General features: G+C 39.5%; 1 protein-coding gene across 1 annotated transcript in view; it reads left to right on the forward strand.

Annotated features, from left to right (window-relative positions):
- The first annotated feature begins 8,122 nt into the window (after window positions 1-8,122).
- LOC145356307 (SEC14-like protein 1) overlaps window positions 8,123-25,072 on the forward strand; it is a 47,868-nt gene continuing 30,918 nt past the window's right edge. The window contains exons 1-2 of the mRNA XM_080208896.1: window positions 8,123-8,545; window positions 8,867-8,954. Of these exons, the coding sequence (XP_080065022.1) occupies window positions 8,892-8,954 (63 nt within the window). The 5' untranslated portion in view covers window positions 8,123-8,545; window positions 8,867-8,891. The remainder of the gene's footprint in view (window positions 8,546-8,866; window positions 8,955-25,072) is intronic.

The raw sequence follows: 25,072 nt of genomic DNA on the forward strand, positions 1-25,072 counted from the left end.
AGACCTATTCCTGCAGGAGAGGCCAGCAGCATAGCGCTAAGCTGACCACTGAATACGCAGTGAACTGTCAGCAACAAGATTGGTGCATGCGCAGTGGTCCCGCTCTGCTGGGCTCCCAATCACTGGCCAACTAGATTGCTGGCCAGTCCCGCAATCCCCATTGTTCACCAGCCTAATCCCTAACCCCCATACACCATTGCTGGCCTCCCAGATGTCAACAAGCAAGCCCCAATGTCCTCCCACTACCCCCCCACCCCAGATAGCCCCGATTTCCTGACCTACCCAGCAGACCCAACTATCCCTCGCCCCCACCTGGATGGCCAGCCCCTATTGCCGTCCACCCTCCTTCTGCCCTACAGTTCTTTTGCAGAGTGACAACGGGACCCCCCCACCCCACCAATCACGCCCCCAAATGCCCCTCCTCTGACACTGCCCCCTTGGCACTGCCCAATGCCCAATGGACAAAGGCCCTTGCTTCCAGCTAACAGTTGACTCTATAATACCAGGGAGAGATCTGATGTCCACCCTCTTCCTAACTAAAGCTTAAAATGAATCCTTAGATTTTTTTCCTGGGGAGTAGCCACCTGACTTTAACTTGTCAATCAATCTTCCTCCTCACAATGCAAGGTGATAAAAGATCCCAGAGTAAAAATAAACAAAACCCCATTTAAGCCGTTGAAGTAGCAATAAAAGGACTTCCAACAGATGGCACAGCAACAATGAGAGAAAAGAAAACTGAAAAGGTTTATTTACAACTGCAGAGAATATGGTTACAAAAAAAATTATTAAAGGTACACTAACATCACAGAACATTTGATTGAGGGCTTAAACTATCTAAAGCAGTGGTTCTCACCCATTTCCTTCATGCAGACCACTTGATCATCTGACTCCAAGCTTGCCTGTGTGTACCTCAAGAGAACTGCCGCATTCAGCTAAAGGACTAAATCATCATCCAAAGCTTTTATGAACCATAACGTACACAAGCGGTTTTAAACTTTTTTTTTACATAGCCAATGGCTGACAGAAGCCAAACTTATATATCAACAGGTATTAAAAATGCAGCTTTTGCTAATATTTTATGATGCACACTCAAAAATACATTGCACTCACCACAGCACACTTACTTGTAGTAAGTCTAAGTGGAAACAGATAACGCTTACCTAATTAGAAGGCTGACATTGTTTCGCAGATGTCAAATGCTGTATCTTTGCGCTGGGTAAGATGCTCTGTCAGAGAGTTGGTGCAGGTTAGATGGGCCAAATGGTCAGGAGGAGACCAGAAGAGCACAACAAAGGGCTATAAGGAAAACAGGGAATGACCCAAGATATCAGTGTACCACCTAAGAATCATCTGCTGGCAAATGACAGAGAGCCAGTGCTTGAGGAGACTGTGCCTATCAAAGTAGTTGATCTTGGACATTTATGCTCTAATCCACAATGAAATGAGGCAGCGTGGCCTCCCACGGCTGTCTCGTACCAGCAAACATCAACATCACTGTGGCTTTGAATGTTTATCGTTCCAAGGATCAGCTGTGGACCTGGGAGGCATTTCACGGTAGGTAGGTAGAACATTGTGCCAGCAATCAAGTCATGGGTGTCCACTTCCAGAAGGCAGGGAACAGGGAAGTACTCATACAGCTGTGTGTTCAAACTTTATAAGTGCTCTCTGATGTCTGAGGCAATTCTCCTAAAAAAAACTGAGTGCCCAACGGCAGGAAAATAGTTTACTTCGTTGAACAAATCTCTGGCACTCTGTGTTCCACTTAACTTCATTTAACCCAATATTTCTGTTCCCCTTGGTGATTTCCATTACTGTCGACACCTCATGCCCATATACAAACTTCACATTTTGATCAGATGAGTGATCACAGAGTGCCTCAAGGGGATTCATACCAGAATGATGGGGTTGGTGAAGGGGTGGGGCACTGGAGAAGCCAAGATCAGTGGGATGAATTTTGCACGGATTGATGCTGAACTCTGTTGGGTTCTTTCATCATCATTTACAAACTCTGAGCAATGGTGAGGCAGTTGACCAGATTTAGATTCTGTTGGAGGTGGAATTGATTGAGCAAAGCTTTGGGAATTGTGTCTGCTATAGCCAGTTGTGGACTTGCTTTCAATTCATTGGCCAGAATTTTACTGGCCTGGCCACCATGGGAATCGGAATGGGTGAGGAATGGACCATGGAAAGGTCCAGTGACCATGGGCAGGATTTTATGGTTCAGGGATGAATGAGGCCGTAAAATCCCACCCATTCTCATTTGACCTTTCAAACAGGTTTTCCCATTCAATCCGTGCTGCTAAGAAATCGAGCAAAGGGTCCATGTTGGGTAGTTCATCATGAGCTTCATCTATGCATTTACTTGAGATGATTCCTCCAGCTATAAGTTGGAAAGCAATCTGCCATTTAACCCAATATTTCTGTTCCCCTTGGTGATTTCCATTACTGTCGGCACCTCATGCCCGTATACAAACTTCACATTTTGATCAGATGAGTGATCAACAGTGTTGAGAAATTTGAGCTGTGTTGACTCATTGCTTACCTGTATGTGCTCATTAGAGGTAATAGACGGGAAATCTGCCTCTGGGACTTGGTGATCGCTGATGCATCTTCAATCATGCTCGTTCCTTTATTATTGAGAAAGTTTTGCAGAGAATATGGTTCCAAAAAATAAATTCTTAAAGGTACACTAACATCACAGAACTATTTTCAAAAAATATTGCCAACTTCAGGAACGATTTCCTTGGTCAGCTCAAATCTCCTTGCCATTACATCCTCTGCACGGTGCAAGATCCCACCAGCAGCACACCTCAATTCATATGTTTGGTTGTCCAGCGCTTCAGTGAAACTGCATACATCCCATCTATTTATTAATCATTACTTTTGATTCAGTTCAAATCTCTCAGAGATTTGTCTCTCAGAGTCCAGTGGACATGAACAAACTGAAGCCAGTTTGTTCATGTCCACTGGACTCTGAGAGACAACCAGCAGTGCCACTAAAGACTGGCTCTGTTCTGCACAGTAAGAAATCTCACAACACTTATTTAGTTTGCAAATTTAGTTTGGACTTTAATCTGGTATTGTGAGATTTCTTACTTGCTTACCCAAGTCCAATGCCAGCATCTCCACATCTGTTCTGCAGCCAGAGGAACCACCTCTTTGTGTGAGAACACAAGGGCAGGGCTTTGTAGCTCTTCCTGCAGAACCAGATGAGTGTATGAATGAGCAACATCATATAATCTGAGCAAGATGACATTGCAGCAGTTGTCAAGGCCAAGCTTAGTCTGGTATCTTTCATGATACTTACCATATTTCTTAAGTCTGCAACAGATGGCCTTTCTATCTGTCCTCTTTAATTTCTTCAGCGATTGAATCTTTGAATCTCTCCTTGTCACACATCGCCAAATACACTGAATAAATTTGCAACTTTTTTTTCACTGCACTTTCATATGTCTTCACAAAAGTACACGTAATTGCACTTGTTTCCCTGCAGTACCCTTACAGGCTGGGTCCAAAAGATTGGTCCAAAAGATAAAAAGCAAATTTAGCAAAGAAAACCTGATGAACTTCAAGCATCAGAAGTATTTATGAAATATCAGGGAAAATGTCTTAAACAAGTAAAAGAGTTTCTGGTAAATCAGAATATTGGTTGAATGTGGAACTAAAAAGCAATACTAACAAACTGTAAGAACTTTGTCGTGAATAGAACAATGGGATTCTTGAACTTCAAAGCAAAATGCAGGAAATGAAGAAGAAGATGAATGGTATGGAGTGTCACAATTCTAAAGTGTTCCAATAACTAAAAAATAAGTGTAAAATAATGATCCATTGAGCAAAGAACTGAGGTATCAAAGTTAGTAATGGACAGTTAAAAAAAAACCGAAGTACCTGAAAATTTGGAACTTACGATTTGTCAAGAAGTCCTGAAATTGCAAAGTGGTCTTTCTGACTGGAGACACTGGTTTAAAATGCTTTAAGTCCAATGCCAGCATCTCCACGTCTTAAAAATGCTAGTCAGTGATACTACGCAAGATGTAGCAGTTGGGGTAAAGGCAACTAAACTATTTGCCAAGGACAATTCAAAATTTGCTGAAAACTTGACTGAGATAGTTTAGAAATAGGGCAGTAAAGTTGAAGGGTCAAAATGTACTATGAAATCTTCAGAGAGAGGAAATGATTGACATGGGTCAAACATTTGCTGTCCTGGCAGTGAATAATATTTGCTTTAAAGTCAGTAATAACAATTGCTACCTGGACAGTAAGTCATACTTTCTTCCATGGCAGTGAGTATTATTTGCTGTCTGGGCAATGAGTAATATTTGCTGCCTGTGCAGGGAGCAACATTTGAGGCCAGGACAGTGAATAACATTTGCTGCCTGTATAGTGAGTAATATTTGCTGTCTGGGCAATGAGTAATATTTGCTGCCTGTGCAGGGAGCAACATTTGAGGCCAGGACAGTGAATAACATTTGCTGCCTGTATAGTGAGTAATATTTGCTATTTGGACAATGAGTAATATTTGCTGCCTAGGATAATGAGTAATATTTGCTGTCAGGACTGAGTCATATTTGCTAACTGGACAGTGAGTAATATTTGCTGCCTGGGACAGTGGGTAATGATTGCTGCTTGGAACAGTGAATAACAGATGCTGCATTGAACAGAGTAATATCTGCTAACTAGACAGTGAGTAATATTTGCTGCCTAGATAGTGAATAATAAATGCGAACTAGGACAGTGAGCAGTAATTGCTGTGGGCCAGTGAGTAATATTTGCTACCTGGCAATGAGTGATATTTTCAAACAGTGTGTAATATTTGCTTTCAGGGCAGTAAGTAATATTTGCTGCCTAGACAGTGAGTAGTATTTATGAACTGGACAATGAGTAATATTTGCTGCCTGGGATAGTGAGTAATAAATGTTGGCTGGGACCACAAGTAATAATTGCTACATGGGACCGCAAGTAATAATTGCTACCTGGGACAGTGAGTAAAGTTTGTTGCATGGGCATTAAGTAATATTTGCCATCTGGAAAGTGAGTAATATTTGCTAATTGGACAGTGACTAATATTTACTAATTGTAACAATGGATAATATTTGCCACCTGGGCAGTGAGTAATGTTTGTTACCTGGGACAGTAATATTTGCTGCCTGGACAGAGAGTAATATTTGCTCCCTGGACCATGAATAATACTTGCTCCCTGGACAGTGAGTAATATTTGCTCCCTGTACAGTGAATAATATTTGCTAATTTTCAGTGAGTAATATTTGCCACCTGGGACAGCAAGAAATATTGCAGGCTGGACAGTGAGTACTATTTGCAGCCTGAACAGTGAGTAATATTTGCTAACTGGGCAGTGACTAATGTTTGCTAATTGGGCAGGGAGTAATATTTGCTGCTGGGGACGTTGAGTAATATTTGCTGCCTGGGCCATGAGTAATATTTGCTAACTGGAACAGTGATTAATATTTGCTAACTAGGACAATGAGAAACATTTGCAGCCTGGACAGTGAGTAATATTTGCTCTGTAGAGAGTAATATTTACTAACTGGAACAATGAGTAATATTTGCTAATTGGAACAGTGAGTAATATTTGCTAACTGGGACAGTCAGTAATATTTACTAACTAGGACAGTAAGAAATATTTGCAGCCTGGACAGTGAGTAATATTTACTAACTGGGACAGTGAATAATATTTGATAAGCTGACAGTGAGTAATATTTGCTACATGGGACAGTAAGCAATATTTAGTAACAGAGCATTGAGTAACATTTGGTAACTGGGACAGTGAGTAATATTTGTTATCTGGTACAATGAGCAATATTTGCTGTACAGTATTATTTGCTAACTGACATAGTGAGCTATATTTGCTAACTGGGACCATGAGTACAAACTATCAGTAATAATTGCTAACTGGGACAGTGAGTAATATTTTCTGACTGGGGCAGTGAGTAACATTTGCTAACTGGGGCAGTGAGTAACATTTGCTAACTGACACAGCGAGTGCAGACAGTGAGTACTATTTGCTAACTTGACTGTGAGTACGGACTGTCAGTAATAATTGCTAACTGGGGCAGTGAGTAACATTTTCTGACTGGGACAGTGAGTAACATTTGCTAACTGGGACAGTTAGTAATATTTGCTAACTGACACAGTGAGTGCAGACAGTGAGTACTATTTGCTAACTGGGACCGTGAGTACAGACTGTCAGTAATAATTGCTAACTGGGACAATGAGTAATATTTACTAACTAGGACAGTGAATATTATTAACTAACTGGGACAGTGAATAATATTTACTAACTGGGAGAGTGAATATTATTTACTAAATGGGACAGTGAGTAATATTTACCAACTAGGACAGTGAATATTATTAACTAACTGGGACAGTGAATAATATTTACTAACTGGGAGAGTGAATATTATTTACTAAATGGGACAGTGAGTAATATTTACTAACTAGGACAGTGAATATTATTTACTAAATGGGACAGTGAGTAATATTTACTAACTAGGACAGTGAATATTATTTACTAACTAGGACAGTGAATAATATTTACTAACTGGGAGAGTGAATAATATTTACTAACTGGGAGAGTGAATATTATTTACTAAATGGGACAGTGAGTAATATTTACTAACTAGGACAGTGAATATTATTTACTAAATGGGACAGTGAGTAATATTTACTAACTAGGACAGTGAATATTATTTACTAACTAGGACAGTGAATAATATTTACTAACTGGGAGAGTGAATAATATTTACTAACTGGGAGAGTGAATATTATTTACTAAATGGGACAGTGAGTAATATTTACCAACTAGGACAGTGAATATTATTTACTAAATGGGACAGTGAGTAATATTTACTAACTAGGACAGTGAATATTATTTACTAAATGGGACAGTGAGTAATATTTACTAACTAGGACAGTGAATAATATTTACTAACTGGGACAGTGAATAATATTTACTAACTAGGACAGTGAATATTATTTACTAAATGGGACAGTGAGTAATATTTACTAACTAGGACAGTGAATATTATTTACTAAATGGGACAGTGAGTAATATTTACTAACTAGGACAGTGAATATTATTTACTAAATGGGACAGTGAGTAATATTTACCAACTAGGACAGTGAATATTATTTACTAAATGGGACAGTGAGTAATATTTACTAACTAGGACAGTGAATATTATTTACTAAATGGGACAGTGAGTAATATTTACCAACTAGGACAGTGAATATTATTTACTAAATGGGACAGTGAGTAATATTTACTAACTAGGACAGTGAATATTATTTACTAAATGGGACAGTGAGTAATATTTACTAACTAGGACAGTGAATATTATTTACTAAATGGGACAGTGAGTAATATTTACTAACTAGGACAGTGAATATTATTTACTAAATGGGACAGTGAGTAATATTTACTAACTAGGACAGTGAATATTATTTACTAACTGGGACAGTGAATAATATTTACTAACTGGGACAGTGAATATTATTAACTAAATGGGACAGTGAATAATATTCACTAACTAGGACAGTGAATATTATTTACTAACTGGGACAGTGAATAATATTTACTAACTGGGACAGTGAATATTATTAACTAAATGGGACAGTGAGTAATATTTACTGAATGGGAGAGTGAATATTATTTACTGAATGGGACAGTGAATATTGTTTACTAAATGGGACAGTGAATAACATTCACAAAATGGGACAGTGACTATTATGTACTAACTGGGACAGTGAATATTGTTTACTAAATGGGACAGTGAGTAACATTTACTAACTGGGACAGTGAATATTATTTACTAACTGGGACAGTGAATATTATTAACTAAATGGGACAGTGAGTAATATTTACTGAATGGGAGAGTGAATATTATTTACTGAATGGGACAGTGAATATTGTTTACTAAATGGGACAGTGAGTAACATTTACGAAATGGGACAGTGAATATTATTTACCAACTGGGAAAGCAAGTTATATTTGCTGCTCTTTCCGGGCAGTGATGTGGGGGTGGGTAGTGGTGGCTGACGTCACACACCGGGCCGCGCAGGCGCGATGAGCTCGGCCGGCTGGGGGCGGGGTGGGCGGAGCCGGCGGGCAGGGGCCCGCTGTCTGTCAGAGTCAGTGAGTGCGGATCGGCCGGTGTGGCGGTTCCTTTAGTGAGTAGCCGAGCTCCCGCAGACAGACAGAGAGACAGTAGTAAACTAGTGACAAAAGCCTCGACACCCGGGTTACACTTAAGCGTGCCTCGGAAGTTTTCTTAGGCCTGCCGGAGAGGGGAGCTGGGGCCTCGACGTTATTGCCGTTCGGTGTCCCGGGGGAAGAGGGGTTTGTGCTGGGGAAAGGTTGGTGTCGACCAAGAAGCCGGGGTGGAGGGAGTGAGGGAAGGAGCAGCGAGGCCTCGCAGGCCCGAGTCAGGAGCGCTCCCTGTCCTGTCCGGCCGGCCGGCCGGCCAGAGGCTTCCCGCAGGCGCCAGAGGAGCTGTTGGAGTTGTTGACAAGTTTGTTGTGGACACAGGTAAGCAGCATCCCCCCCCCCCCGCCCCCAATCCCCTTCCTTCCTCTCAATCCGCCTGTCCCCTTCAATCCCCTATCCTTGCCCCCCCGTTCCCCCTTCTTCTCCCCCCGATCTCTCAATACCGTGTGATCCAACTGCTTTCCCTCAGCCTCGCAGTACCCAGTAACCCAACTCAGCACCAACAATTTGGATCCCTCTTTGTGTGTGAGGTTTAACTTTTGTTTTTGTTATGATGGCCGGAAACAAATGCTGTCAGTTTTTCTCACCAGATTTCTACTGTCTTTCTCCACCCCCTCCACACACATCCTGTCCCTTTTCTAGGTGCTCCTTTGATGCAAGTTCAACCATGGTACAGAAATACCAGTCACCCGTCAGGGTTTACAAACATCCTTTCGAACTTGTCATGGCAGTAAGTAGGGCATGTTTTCTTATTTTTGGCTTTCTTTAACCTGGGAAGAGAGTGCATTTATTCCCACACTTGTTTGAATTGCCAGACAATTGATCGATTCCCATTTGTGTTAGGTCAAGGGATAATCTGAGCTACTTTTGGGCAGACTTTATATTTACACTAAAGGTTTTTGTTTTGCATCTTCACTGTTTAAGAAAAAATGCAACTTGCATATTTAACCACTTTTTATGGATTTACATTTGTGTTGGTCTTCTGCTTGACAACCAAGGATCTAGACTTATACATAAAACAAAACACCTGATTGTATGAATCTGTTGAATTTTTTTAAAAATGGAGAATGATATTAAGGCGCAGTTTCTCTTGGGACTGTTATCTTGTGACTTAACAATTAAAGTAGTTTGATCGTGAAACTGTACCGCCAGATCCCTGTTTTGGTGACAAAAGTGTTGTATTTTGTGTCATGGTTTACATGTTTGAAAATATAGTAGCACTTACTCAATTATATTTCAATATTCTTGTAAGATTTCTGAGTCAAAGATAATCACTGGTTCTGTGTGTTCTGCTAATTTTAGATTATGATTCAACTAAATTTGCAAAAGTAATTCTTCGGGCTATGTGATTCAAACTATGTAAGATGACAATCTAAACAAGCTGTCAATTTTTTTTAATAAAGGTTCAAAGATGGTTGCATATTAGCAAATTAGCATTTATCACACAAAAAATTCTCCTATTAAAATTGGAACGTTTGCAACAAAATAGGATTTAATTTACAAGTGTGAAAACTGAGTAGTACTTAGTGACAACCATTAGTTGACACCTTGAATTTGTATAGCATCTTCAAGGAAGAATTTCACAGATGGTGTTCAGGAATGAGTGCCAACTATGAGGAAGATTAGGAAATGGAGTAAGCAGCTTTGTTGAAGAAAGGATTCTGCCTTCAAAATGTTTGAATTATTCAAATTTGAATACTGAGAAGCAAAATTAATCAGATTTCCATATTCAGAACTGATCCATGTTGATTGAAACAAGATCAGGGTCATTGATCACAATAGTGTTCACCTATGCAACCGAAGCATTGACTAAGGTTAAACAACAGTGGGATTGATTCAACTGTTTTATTTGAATCATGCATATAAAGATAATAATTATCTTTATTATCATTATATTTCAAGCTTTTTGGGACCTAGAATTTAAGTAGGGTAAGTGTGATCCAAAAGAATGTTGGTGGTTTTTGGCATTTTTTTCAGAAAGAAGTAAGAATGTCATTCTTTTTCTTTTAGTTGTATCACATGGCAACAAGAGAGTGTTATTTTTACTGTGTTCTAATCTTGGCTGCCTGAAGTAACAAGATTCTAGTTCTATGTTGAATAACCATTATCTTGCAGTGCAGCTGTCTTTATATCCCCAAGGAGCATGCAGTTTGTCGTTGAAATTTTAGATGGATTTCTTTAGAGATTTATTCATGTCACCAGTTTGTTTTTTGCTGTATTGTTAATCCGCAGGTCCCTTTAGATTTTCTGAAGTTCAGTGCACTGCTGTTATATTTACAACATCAGTAGATTTGTTTTAAATTGCATTTGTTTGTTTTCTTCTATTCAAGTATATTGATACCTTCTGTAGAATTGTTGGGAAAATGCTATTCAATATAAAATATAATTATCGATGTGTTTTTAAAAATAAATTATGTTTCCTTTGCTTAAGTACAAACATATCAATTGGAAGCAAGTTATTTGGCCCATCAAACTATCTCTGCCACTCACTAAGATCATTCATGGCTGATCTGATCATGGCCTCAACTCCACACTGTGCATACCCCAGATAATCTTTGACTCCCTTATTAGTCGAAAATGTATTTACATCGACCTTAAAATTATTTAAGAGCCCTGCCTCCACTGCTCTCTGGTGAAGAGAGTTTCAAGGACTCACAACGCTCTGAGGAAAAGTTTCTCCTCATCACTGTCTTAAATTGAGACTCATTATTTTTAAACTGTGTGCGCTAGTTCTAGTCTCTCCCTTAAAAGGGAAACAATGTTTTTGCGCCCATCCTGTCAAGCATCCTCAGGATCTTGTGCATTTCAGTAAATCACTTCTCATCCTTCTAAATACCAATGGATACAGGCCCTGTCTGTCTAACCTTTCCTCATGAGATAACCTTCCCCCACCCCCAAGGTCAGGCCTCAGTCGATTGAAGCTTCTCTCAGCTGCTAACTTGTATCCTTTCTTAAATAAGGAGACTAAAGCTATAAACAGTTCTTCAGATGTGGTCTTGCCAACACCTTTGTTGGCTCCTTATGTCCGCTTCAAAACTTGCCTTCCTAATTATCTTAGCAATCAAATATTGTTTTTTTTCATGCAAATCATTGATATAAATTATAAATAGTTGAGGCCCCAGCACTAGTCCCTGTGGTTCTCCACTCATCACATCCTTGCCAATCGAAAAGTTATCCATTTTTGCCTATTGTCTGTTTCCTGTTAGCTATCTAAACTTCTATTCATGTTATTATGTTACCCTCCACCGTGAGTTCTTACTTAGTGTAACTTTCATGGCACCTTGTCTCTGAAGATGAGCTTTTGTGTGTAGAACATGGAGTGACTATTGGTTATATAGAATGGATCTTTGACTACAGAGTTTTGACTGTTGCACAGGCAGAGATTCTTCTTCTGAGTGCAAAATATATTTGTTTTAGCAAAACAAAGCATCTAAATGTTAAATACTATGGTAGCTAGTAACGTCATTTGCTGCTCTTGGAACTGGCTGCTTTTAATGTGGTTACTGAGTGTACTTTAATAACTTGTATCTTTCTATATGTGATTGGTCTGAATAGATATTTATCTTCAAAGAAACTATTTTGTACATTTACCGTTCAGTCTGTGAGTGCAAAGAGTTTCATAGACAATTGACTGCATTATTTTGTCATACGTTGTCTGCGTGTTAATATGTAAAAACCAGATAGCAGAGATTTCTGGCCTTTGTGGGATAGGAAGGTACATTGACACACTCTACTGTGTTCCCACCCTCTACATCATATACTAACTTCCAGGTTGTTAGTCCAGTTTGTTTGCTGTATTGTAGCAGTGACTATGCTTCAGAAGTAGGTTAGATCTACAACAGTTTGGGATCTCTTGAGGTAATAAAAAGTGTTATATAAATACAAATTTTTTTTTTTTAGTTGGACATGCAAATGAGAGAAACTGCCATACTCACAGCAATTGTACTGCTTGAATATTCAATGTGAGGGCCAAACGTCCGGCATTCAGTATTTGGCAGAAGGCCAAAAGAAATTATTCCTGGCGGTCTTAATGCTTTCCGTAAAATGGATTTTTTTTTTGGCAACTTTTGAATTACCTTGGATCTGTACCTTTTGCAGACTCAAAAGAGGAGAGTAAAACACTTTTTCAACAGAAAGTTGTCTATTTAGCAGACAACACGGAGTTTTGTGTGTTTCCGGTCGCTTCAGAACTCACTTTTTTTTTCCACTGAATTCCCTGGCAGAGGAAATGGAACCTCTTCCAAGTGTGAAACTGACCCTGACCTGAAAGGTTGCTAGGGGACATCTCCATGACAGTTAAACTCTCTTTCCTTAGAAATACGTCTCAGAAATGAGAAACATATACAGCCTGAGCCTGGGCACTGATGTCCGTATTTTGAATGTAACCTGAGTTTCTTAAATGAACTTAAAGGTTAAGTTCCTATCTTTTGAACATTTTGGATCTCAATAATGCATTGTATTTTCACATTGAAGAGGTAGATCATGAGTGTATCTTGTGTATCATTGCCCTTGCAGATATCGGAAGATACGCTGGCATGAAGTGGGAATGTGCAAAAATGAATGGAATGGTTCAGTGATTATTACCGCTCATCTTCAGAAAATCCAGCAGCATAGGCAGATGACCTGGTTATTTGTGGTGCCTGGCTTGTGTCTCAAGTCATTTGAATTTACAGTCATTGTCACAGGCGCCATATCAAACTAAATAGAGATTAGCAAAAACAATTCACACTAAGGGCTCACTGTTGAGCTATTGCAAAAAAATGACCTTTTTATAAGCTGTTATGCATGTATTTTAATTCCTATTAAGTGAGTAAAACAACTTAACAGTCTATTCAGCTAGATGCTGCATTAGTGACAGGCCAGGCTAGTTATCTGCTTTATGTGCCGGTCTTTTCCCACACTCCAAGCAACCCTAGATCCCATCCGTTCTGTCCTAAACCCGCACCCCGAAAACAGATAAGACATGACATCCAGCATGGACTCCGCCCTGAGGTTGCCAGATTTGAGACATTGGGCGGTGGGGGGGGGTGAATTTTCCTGTCCCACCCACCAAGGGAATCATCGTGGGTGGGAGCGAACCCTGCTCCCACCCACGTTGATCTTGGGCAGGATTTTCCAGTGTTATTGTGAGCGCGGCTAGAAAATCCTATAGTGCCTGTGTTGCAAAAATACAACTTGCATAATGTTGGATAATTTAAGGTGTATTGACATTTGTGGTGAAGAGTACAATTGACTCAAAATGGTGATAGTTTATTTTTAAATGGAATGGATATGCATTGCTGAATGGTTGTATTTAAAGGAAAATAGAATACAGGACTGGCTGGGGATATACTTAATCGCAAGTAATACCATAAAGTTTGGCATTTGTATGTGAAGCAAATAGCTGTTGTTTTTGAAATTAGTATTATGGTGCATTCTGTGTTTGCATGCATTTGGGTAATATCCCATTTATAGCAGTCTTGACCCACATTGGAACTAGCCAGCTAACTGTAGCTATCATCTGGTGCTTTTTTTCCATGCGGTTTTCTCCTTTTGCCTGAAGGGACCACCTTCTGTTGAGGTGCAGTTCATTGAATACTGCCCTTCCTAGTGTCAGCCTAAAAGCTATCAGCAGACTATTTGATCATAACAGTTATCGCTTGATGTTGTCACCAGTGGTGATCACTCATCACTATTGTATGTATTGGAAATATTCACAAATCGACTGATGTAGGAATTGAACCTTTGAATTGTCTGCCACCTGCCTCTCCCACTCTCCAACCCCCTATTTTTCAGTAAGCTTTTATGGTGCGAAACTGAAACAGAGTTATTAGGTCCAATCTGGATTGATGATGTTGGTTTTAAAATTCACTCGCGCGCCCTCATTTAGAGAGCTTCTTTTAACTACAAATTTGTAAAGCCTATTGAAAGAGTGGGTGTAAAAACAAATCGTGCTCAAACGTAGAAAATGCTGGAAAATCTCAGCAGGCCTGAAAGGATCTATGGAGAAAAAGAATAGAACCAATGTTTTGAGCCAGGATAACCCTTCCTCCTTACTTGAAACACTGGCTTTATTCTCTGTTCACAGATGCTGTCAGGCTTGCTGAGATTTTCTAGCATTTCTTGTCTTTGTTTCAGATTCCAGCACCCGCTGTATTTTGCCTTTATCATACTCAAATGTAATGCCTTCTGCAAGTTAGTTGTGATGCTCATTGCGAGTTATTGTTGATACTAGTGGGCCTATGAAATAGTACCCCTGCAAATTATGAATGTGACGAGGAAGAATTCCGTTAAAATAATATTGCAATCTTATTTTTTAACTGCCTCATTCAACAAGGGGTTGTTCATTATCCAACAGAAGAGATCAGACTTTAATTTCAAAACACGTCCAATTAAGTATCAGAGTAACTTAATTCCATCTTTTCATATGTGGTTCCACAAAAGCAGTTTTTTTTTCTGAGACTTATTTTAAGAATGTTCTAATATGGTTACAGGTTTCTCATTAAAAAGCCTTTCTGGAATTTTAATGTACCTGCTTAGCTAACTTTTTCACTACGTGTGAATATAATCCAACCGTGTTTGATTTTAGCCTATTGTGAGTCTGAGCTGCTTTATTACAATAAGTTTAAATTGTTCCATACTGCTGACATGTTGGAAATAGGTCCAACAAAATTTAATTAGCTTTGACACTCCGTTAACATCTTTTCTGCTATTAATATTTTTGTTATTGTCCCTCTGTTTTTACCAGCATGCACATGACTGCACTGTCAGCTGACAAACACAGTTACATATTGCATGACAGCTGTTTACAATGTTCAGCTACTTCCTGATGCATGGTGGGATTGCTGACTGCACTGTACATACTTGTTCTAACACAGTCAGCAGCTTTTGTAAGCTAAAAGCACGTTTCTAAATACTGTAACAAGAAAGACAACTCAGCAGCTTAACTGTTCTAGTAATTGTGTTGGCTAACTTACAGTTTATAAATCAATTTTTTGTTACAAAAGCACTTTGATTTCTAAAAAAAACCTGGAAGAAAGGAGGTTGCTAAAAGAAAGCAAATTTTGCTACTGCAGCCCTGGAAAGTTAAGAGACTTGTTGGAACATTCTTTCAACTGGACTTCTTATGAAATGTTGTGGATTTGCATGCAATTGTCTACTAAGTTTGTAATTTTCAATACGGAAACTTCAGAAAGGTGAATTTTGAGGAATTCCATGAATGTAATATTTGTAGTCACAATTGAACGTTACGACCTGTATGCCCTCTTCTTAAGTCTGGCTTTAGGAGGAATATTAAAGCAATCATGTTTGAGTAAGATTTACTGCGAAAAAGGGTAGGAGAATCCTGGTTGGGTTGTCCCTTTTTAATACATCAAATTATTTCTTCATTGAAAAGAAAAATTGTTTTTTTTTTATCTGTTTCTGAAATAAGATAAGTTAGAAAATCAAAAAATAGTCCAACTTATTCCTTTCACATACCTGTATGAATTATGCTTGCTGATCAGTTTTTTTACATGCCCATTCTAAATTTAGTAATTCATACGTTGTGTCATCCATACTAGTGGTTAGTCTCGTCACACCTGCTGTATAATACATTATGATAAGGAAATGAGGTCAGCAACACAGCTGCTTAAGAGACTGATACAAAGGAAAATTTGGATATTGGGCAGTTGGGGCTACTGTTTTTATTTCAATCTGTAGAACAGCACCAAGCTATTGAGTTTTTTATTCTTTCGTAGGCTTAGGGTGTCACTGGCTCGGTCAGCATTTGTTGCCCATCTTTAACTGCCTTTGCGAAAGTGGTGAGCTGCTGCCTTGAACCACTGCAGTCCATTTGGTGTTGGTGTACCCACAGCATTGTTAAGGAGGGAGTCCTGGATTTTGCTCCAAAGATTGAATGCCAGTAAAATCTGATATGATTGTTATTATCTACCGTCAGATGCTACTGGCATAATTAGAAAAAAAAATTGTGTAAAATTATGTCTCTGTGTATGAGAAGAGAATCATTGCCTATCTAGCTGTACAAGACACCTCGGGGATGAGTGACCATAACGTGATAGAATTTTTTTTGTCAAGGTGGAGAGTGAAGTAGTTGATTTGGAGACACGGGTGCTGAATCTTAAAGGAAACTGAGGATATGAGGCATGAGTTGGCCTTGATAGATTGGAGAGAGTTATTTAAAGGGATGGCAGTGGATAGGCAATGGTAAACATTCAAGGAACGCATGGAGGAACTGCAGCGACTTTTATTCCTGTCTGGTACAAAAGCAAAATGGGTAAGATGGCCAATCCAGGTTTACAAAGAATATTAGAGAGAGTATCCAATCTAAGAAAGAAGCAAATAGATTGGCCAAGAAAAATAATAGGTCTGAGGATTGGGAGCAGTTTAGAATTCAGCAAAGGAGGACCAAAGAATTGATTAAAAAGGGAAAATACAGTATGAAAGTAAGCTTGCAGGGAACATAAAGACTGACACTAAGAATGTCTGTAGATACGTGAAGACAAATGTAGGTCCCCAATAGATAGAAATGGGGGAATGTATAATAGGAGACAAAGAAGTGGCAGAGCAACTGAATAGATACTCTGCTTCTGTCTTCACAAAAGAGGACACAAATCAGATGCCAGAAATGTTGGCGAACACAAGATTTAATGAGAGGGAAGAACTGAGGGAGGTCAATATTGGTAGAGAAATGGCACTGGGAAAACTGATGGCATTGAAGGTGGATAAATCCCCAGGGCCTGATAATTTACATCCCAGAGTACTTAAGGAAATGGCTTTAGACATAGTGGATACATTGGTGATCATCTTCCAGGATTCTGTAGACTCTGGAACAGTCCCTGCAGATAGGAGGGTAGCGAATGTCACTCCAGTATTCAAAAAGGGAGGTGGAGAGAAAACAGGGAATTATAGACCAGTAAGCTTAACGTCAGTAATGAAGAAAATTCTCAAATCCATTAGCACGGACTTTATAGCAGAGCATTTAGAAAGCAGTGGCAAGATCGGACAGAGTCAGCATGGATTTATGAAAGAGAAAATCATGCTTGACAAATCTGTTTGAATTCTTTGAAGATGTAACTAATAGAATTGACAGGGGGAGCCAGTTGATATGGTATAATTTGGACTTTCAGAAAGTGTTTGACAAAGTCCCACATAAGAGACTATCGTGCAAGATTAAAGCGCGTGGGATTGAGGGAAGTGTATTAAGATGGATAGAAAACTGGTTGGCAGAGAGGACACAAAGAGTAAGAATTAATGGGTGATTTTCAAATTGGCAGGCTGTAACAGTATGCCACAGGGATCGGTGCTGGGACCCCAGCTATTCACAGTATATGTTAATGATTTGGATGAAGGAACAAAATGTAACATCACAAAGTTTGCAGATGATACCAAGTTGGGTGGGAGGGTGAACTGTGACGAGGACACTGAGGTCCTTCAAAATAATCTGGATGGTTGGGTGAGTGGGCAATTCAGTGACAGATGCAGTATAATTTGGATAAATGTGAGGGTATGCACTTTGGAAGCAAAAACAAGAAGACAGATTACTACCTGAATGGCTGTAAATTGGAGAAGGAAGTGTGTAACGGGACTTGGGTGTCCTTGTGCACCAGTCACTGAAGGTGGGCATGCAGGTGCAACAGGCTATGAGTAATGATCAGCCATGATCGTAATGAATGGCAGATCAGGCTCAAAGGGCCAAATGGCCGCCTCCTGTTCCTACCTTCTATGTTTCTATGTAAAAGCCAATCCAGAGGAAGATGTTCAAGCAATTAAATGAGCTGTTGTGAATCTGAATCCATTATACACATCGCAAGAAAAATTGAATAGGAAGTATATAATATGCAGCTGATTTTCTATTGCCTATATGTGTCCCCATTACAGTTGAATATAAAGTAATCTATCTGTTACATTAATTAGCTAAATGGTGGTCCAATTATATTAAAAGTGGGCAGAGTGAATATGGTGTCCATACAGTTACTCTGGGACCCAAATGCAAGATTAGTTGTAAAATTTTATTTGTTGAAAATACTTCATTTTAAAGACTAATGAATTTACTATATGAAATCTTGTATATCGAGATGTATTTCTGAAGAGGTCTATCAGAGTAGCTTCAGAGTTTGCACGTTCTCCCTGTGTCTTGTGGGTTTCCTCTGGGCGCTCCGGTTTCCTCCCACATTCTGAAAGATGTGCTGCTTAGGTGCATTGATCTGAACAGACGCTGGACTGGGGTGACTAGGGGTATTTCACAGTACCTCCATTGCAGTGTTAATGTAAGTCTTGTTTGTGACTAATAAATAAACTTTAAAAAGAAACTTTAAACTTTGGATTTTGGATTCTATCCTACAGTATATCCTATAATAGATGGGTGCGTCCAAAGGTTGATGTGATTTGTCTAGTGTGTGGGTGAAAAGAATAAGCTTGCCTCCTGTTTTGCATACAAGTTTGCTTCTCATTTTCAACCCACACTGTGTCAGCAATGTGAAAAAGAGAGCCAAATATTGTAAGTCACTCCCTGTCAGTACATGGTCTCTCCATTGGCAATTATGCTTCCTTGTGGTGACGTGTGGAAACTTGATCCCTCACAGCTCCAGGCTAAAGCTTCAGTGTAACTCTGAGACGATTTGGCATCTAGATTTGCAGTGGGTAGGCCTACCAATTTGAGGAGATGCCTTGGCACTTGCGAACCAACTCCCAGCTATGTGTGAATAGTTTTGCTGTCTTGTGGATACATGGGGAGGGTGGAAGGCTAAGGCAGTAAATCCTAACAAAAATCTGGACTGTTGCTCAAAGATAGACCTTGTATCTAAAAATGTAATCTTTGCAGTAATTACGCCAGCCAAGCTGGTACCAATCGTAGTGCTTTGCATCGCTTTGGACTCAATCAGATTGGTTGAGGGGGCATCTTAACATTTGGGCAGCCTAGGATCTTCATAAATTAGGCCCTGGTAAGCATACTATAGTTTCACTGGAGTGTGTTAATGCAGCATGTGTGACGGTAAGTGATGAGCCAGGCGCAATTGATAGAGCTGGTCCTACTGGCTGTCATCAGTGATGGGAGGAAATATTGTATCCCACTGGTTAGCCATTGCCCATTTCAAGCCCAGCAGTCCCTAACTAGTAAGGTGCTGACCTGTCATGCTCCCTCTGCGTAGTGCACTTGGAGCTTAGAGTCTTTCCTCAATGAGTAGATGGAATTCATCACACCCAAGGTGAGGTGAGCAGAAATGAATATCTCAGCTGGCCAAGAAAAGGACTCAAAGGAAATGGGGGGCAGAAAATAGTGCACCTTCTCAGCCCACTGTCTTCCTCTGCAACAAATGGGCAGGGACTGCTGTGCCAGAGTAGGGCTTCTGAATTACACCAGGTGATGCTCAAGACAGAGTTGACCATCGTGGTGTAAACCATCATCTTGAGACGGAAAGCTGCCAGTGGCACTGTGGAACAGAAACTGACTCAAGACTCAGTTTTTGGGGAGTTTAGGAAGAAGAATATCAGGGTTGTAGAGCTAGTATACTGTTCTGCACCACTGCTATGTTTTTGTTTATACTTTATATTGTATTTTCAAAAAGAAGAAAATTGAATTCTTCAGCACTGTTACATTTTTTTTTAATCCTGTTTTTGCTTATAATGGGCTGCAGTTTTAGCTGGTTAAATCTGGAGATCAAAACTTTAAAATTTATGTAAGAACTTTCATAGTATATTGTATTTCAATCCTCGAGTCCTTGTCGTTTCAGGAAAATACTGGTTTAGTACATTTTCAATTTGCTTGCAAATGCTGGTAATTATTTAATGGTTAAAAATACAACTGGAGCATTGAGAATATTTTGAATCCTTTAAAACTAATTATTGGAATAAACTCAAACAAGCAACATATTTTCTTGCCATCTTTATTAATTAAAATGTTATCATCTGATACAAGTAGTTTAGGCTACTGGCATAGTTGCATCAAACAGGAAACTAGATAAACATTTGTGGGAAAAAGGGATAGGTTTGATAAGGTGCCTCACAAAAGGTTGCTTCAGAAGGTTAGGATGCATGGAGTTGGGGGTAAGGTGTTAGCATGGATAGAGGATTTGTTGTCTAATAGGAGGCAGAGAGTTGGTATCAATGGATGCTATTCTGATTGGCGGTTGGTGACTAGTGGAGTGCCGCAGGGATCGGTGCTGGGGCCTCAGCTATTTACCATTTATATAGGTGATCTGGAGGAGGGGGCTGAGTGTAGGGTAACGAAATTCGCTGATGACACAAAGATGAGTGGAAAAGTAAATTGTGCAGAGGGTGTGGAAAGTCTGCAGAGGGATCTGATTAGGCTGAGCGAGTGGGCAAGGACCTGGCAGATGGAGTACAATGTTAGCAAGTGTGAGGTTATCCACTTTGGCAGGAATAATAGTAGGAGGGATTACTATTTAAAGGACAAAAAGCTGCAGCATGCTACGGTGCAGAGGGACCTGGGGGTCCTTGTGCATGAGTCGCAAAAACCCAGTCTGCAGGTGCAGCAGGTGATCAAGAAGGTGAATGGAATGCTGGCCTTTATAGCGAGGGGGATAGAATATAAAAGCAGGGAGGTCTTGCTGCAACTGTACAAGGCACTGGTGAGGCCGCAGCTGGAGTACTGTGTGCAGTTTTGGTTGCCGCACTTACGCAAGGATATTTTGGCCTTGGAGGGAGTGCAGAGGAGGTTCACTAGGCTGATACCAGAGATGAGGGGGTTGGACTATGAAGAGAGACTAAATAGACTGGGTCTGTACTCGTTGGAGTTTAGAAGGATTGGGGAATCTTATAGAGACGTATAAGATAATGAAAGGGATGGATAGGGTAGAGGTAGAGAGATTCTTCCAGCTCAGAAAGGACAGCAGGACTACAGGGCACAGCCTCAAGATAAGGGAGGGGGTCGTTTAGAATGGAGTTGAGGAGGAACTTCTTCACTCAAAGGGTGGTGAATCTCTGGAATTCTCTGCCCGTTGAAGTGGTGGAGGCTACCTCGCTAAATACATTTAAGTCACGGGTAGATAGGTTTTTGGTAGGCAAGGGAATTAAGGGATATGGGGAGAAAGCGGGAAAGTGGAACTGATCCACTTCACATCAGCCATGATCTTATTGCATGGCGGGGCAGGCTCGAAGGGCTAGATGGCCTACTCCTGCTCCTATTTCTTATGTTCTTATGGTAGAGGGATAGGGTAATAGGGTTGGATGGAGTAAAGTGGCAAAAGATTTGTATGGAAGCACTGACATAGACCATTTGGGTTGAAAAACCTTTTCTGTATTGTACATTTCATGACAATCTGATTTTTTTTCTTTTCTCCATTTGTGCTTTCAAGGTTCATTTCCCCTCTTGTCTTTGAAGATGGGAATAACTTGGAAAATGTTCATACTTGATTGGCTAAAAATCATCTCAAAACGATTTTTCTCCTCAGCCCTTCAAATGCCTAAACCAAATTTCCAGCATTCCCAGTATTTTGCCCATGTAGTATAAAGCACTTAGCACGATCATGCAGACTAAATCTAGAATCTATTCATTCTTTTAGTTTCCGAAGCTGAGTAATTTTATCAAGTTTATTGCAAATATTGTATCCTGTTGATGCTATTAATCTGAATTTTCACAATCAGTAGCTGGAAAATACAACCTGTGCATATCTGATGCTAGTTTTTATATTGGAGAAATACTTCATTTTCAGTGTGTTTTAATGTGCAGTGTCTTGTACAAACTAATATGGTGGTGCTGCCATGTGTCGAGGCAATAATGTACCCTTATCCAAAAGGAGAATATTTGCTAGGAGCAGCAGTCTAGCGCTGCACTGGTAGATTCGTAGTTAACAACTTTCATTTTTATATTCATGTATAAATGTTTAAGTTCTACTTTTTTTGGACAAATAATGCATTTTTAAAACTTATTTTGTTCCCTGGTTAATTGTCATATGTTCTGGTCTTGAGCTGCCACTAATGCAGAGGTACACAGGTGCTTGGAGATAGTCATCAGAGCCTAATGTTTCCTCCAGTATTCCCCTGGGTGGGGAATTGCTTAGCCTTTATTGTGTGCTTTTCCACAGTGACACAGCTACAATTAGTAACTCAATTGCATGGGGGAATTGAGTCCCTGTGGAGCTAGGGGTTTATGCTGTAGTTCACTAAGCTTCTCTTATAATTAGTCCTTTTATATATGCTGATCAAAATGAAAGATGTTGGAGGAATGGTTTTGGTTAACCCGCTTATCTTTCTTTGATCCCAATCCCCCCTCTTCCCCCCACCACCACCACCTTGGAATGAGTAAATAATTGATGTAATTTTATACTGTGCTATTTTAACAGCAGTATCAGTTCAAAGTCTTATTCCTTATAAGATTTCGAGATCCTATTATGTGGAATAAAATTCAGCTCCTGTGAGTGTGCCAAGACTTTTTGAATTGATCATTTTCCTTAATGCTATTCATTGGAAATAATATTGGCAAGTCATGATTCCCTGCATCTCCAGCCACACAGGGAAAAAAGTGCATTGTAATTGGGACGAATAACATAGATGTACAAGAACATGAGGCAGAGTGCACAGAGGTTTATCAGGCTGATTCTGGGGCTGGCGGGACTAATGTATGAGGAGAGATTGACTCAGTTAGGATTGTCAGACAAATGAGGGGAGATCGCGTTGAGACTTATAAAATTCTAACAGGACTACACAAGTGTAGATGCAGGGAGGATATTTCAATGGTGGGGGAGTTCAGAACCAGAGGTCACAGTCTGAGGATTCAGAGTAGGCCTTTTAGGACAGAGGTGAAGAAACACTTCTTCACACAAAGATTGGTGAGCCTGTGGAATTCATTATCACAGAAAGTAGTTGATGCCAAAACATTGAATGTATTGATGAGGTGACTAGATATAGCACTTGTGGTGAATGGGATCAAAGGTTATGGAGAGAAAGCAGGCTTCGACTCTCGAGTTGGACAATCAGCCAGGCTCATAGTGAATGGTAAAGCAGACTCAAAGGACCAAATGGCCTCCTGCTGCTCCTATCTTCTATGTTTCTATGTCTATGTTTCTATGAGGGAGAAAGCTATCAGAAGTTTTGGTGATAAGAGGCCCATGTGGAGCATAAAACAGTGGCATAGACTAGTTTGGACAAATGGCCTGTTTCTGTGCATCACATTCTGTGTATTGTAATGCATTGCACAGCATGAGGTCCGAAAATATTTTGCGGTCAATGAAATACTTTTGAAATGTAGTCACTGTTATGATTTAAACCTGAACTATTTTGTTGGCCATACTTCTGCATAGTATACTTTTGTTTGTTTGTATCAATATCTTCACTATGGCCTGAACATTGTTCTGTATGTTTGGCATAGTAAGACTTGAGCAATTTTTTTCCTGTTCATGTATTGGTGTTTAGCTGTCTTACCTCCTCAACTAACTTTGCGATTCACTCTTGCATAAAGCAACTGGGCTGTTTTGTACCTCTTGCTGTAAGAATTGAACGAATATCGTGTTGGCAAAGTTTAAGCAATCAAATCCATGTCAGGACTGTGAGGTGGTTAACTGTCCAACATTCAGCTTTTTATTCTCTAGGTAGCTCAGAAGTTACGATGTGGAGATGCTGGCGTTGGACTAGGGTAAACACAGTAAGAAATCTCACAACACCAGGTTAGAGTCCTGCTGGACTTTAACCTGGTGTTGAGAGACTTCTTACTGTACTAGCTCAGAAGTTACCAGCAATGCATTTGGGACATGGTGTTCTGAAGTTACAGTGATATATTTCTAGCTGTTCCTAATCAGACTTCATATTTTACAATAATTTTCACATCTAATTTGTTACTGCTGTTGGTAAAATATTTTGTTTATCCTTTCCTGCTGATATTTTGGATCTGGGCATGAGTTTATTCAGCAAATAATTTTTTAATAATGTGTGGATTTTTAGTAGTTGCAAATTACTAATTTACTTTGTTGAACAGTGATTTTAATGAAATATTACAAAACCTGCTAGATGCTGCGAAGAATTTGAAAATATACATATCCTTCGCAATGGTTTCTTTTAAATTACTTACATCAGTTAAAAAGGTAGTGTGTTCATACGGCACCTGATCACAAAAAAGAACTAAATTTGTAATGTGGCGCAATTAGCATATTGTTTTTGCAACTGAGCCTTTGTTGAATGCTTGTTATTTTAGTTAGGAGGGGAAGGAATGTTGCATTCACTTTGGGTTGTGTTAAATTTCCCTGAAAATGAAAATAATTGGATTCGCAGCTGCTGGGGGAGACAAAACCATTTAATAAAATCCCGAAGCTACACTGCAGAGATAAGAATCATCATTTAGAAAGAGTTGGCTGAACGCACTATAAAGTGCACAAGGAGCACCTAGAGGAGTAATTTTCCTTCTTATTTTCTGTTAGAAAAGGCAGTATTTCTTTCACCACATTTCAACTATTATTACTGTATAATAGAATATACAATGTCTGCTTTTAAAAATCTGGAGGTACAGTATTTTATGAAATCTGGAAGTTAATGTCCAGATTTTTGAATGTATTCTCTATTTCTCAGAATTTGGACAGGCAGATTTGTCAGAATAAACTACAAATATTAAATAGGCATCAGTATTTTTTTCAAGTGCAGTAGCTGTGAATAAGTTAATTAAATAGAAAAGAAAATGTAGAATACGTTGCAGTTGTTTGATTTCGAATTTACAGTAGTATTATGTTGTAAAGTTTGTAACCTCAGCAGTTTTCACTTACTTGGAAAAAGTTATAATTGGTTATATAATTTATCATGTAAGACAAGGTTCATAGATTAGACTTTAGTACTCCACTGGCTGAACTCCTGACTTTCACCTGTCATAAATTTCAGCTTAGCCAAAACTCTATTCTCACTATTTAGTTTCTCCCCACAGTTAGC

This window comes from Carcharhinus amblyrhynchos, chromosome 21, assembly GCF_965287045.1.
Source record: "Carcharhinus amblyrhynchos chromosome 21, sCarAmb.v2.hapA, whole genome shotgun sequence".
Classification (NCBI taxonomy): Eukaryota; Metazoa; Chordata; class Chondrichthyes; order Carcharhiniformes; family Carcharhinidae; genus Carcharhinus; species Carcharhinus amblyrhynchos.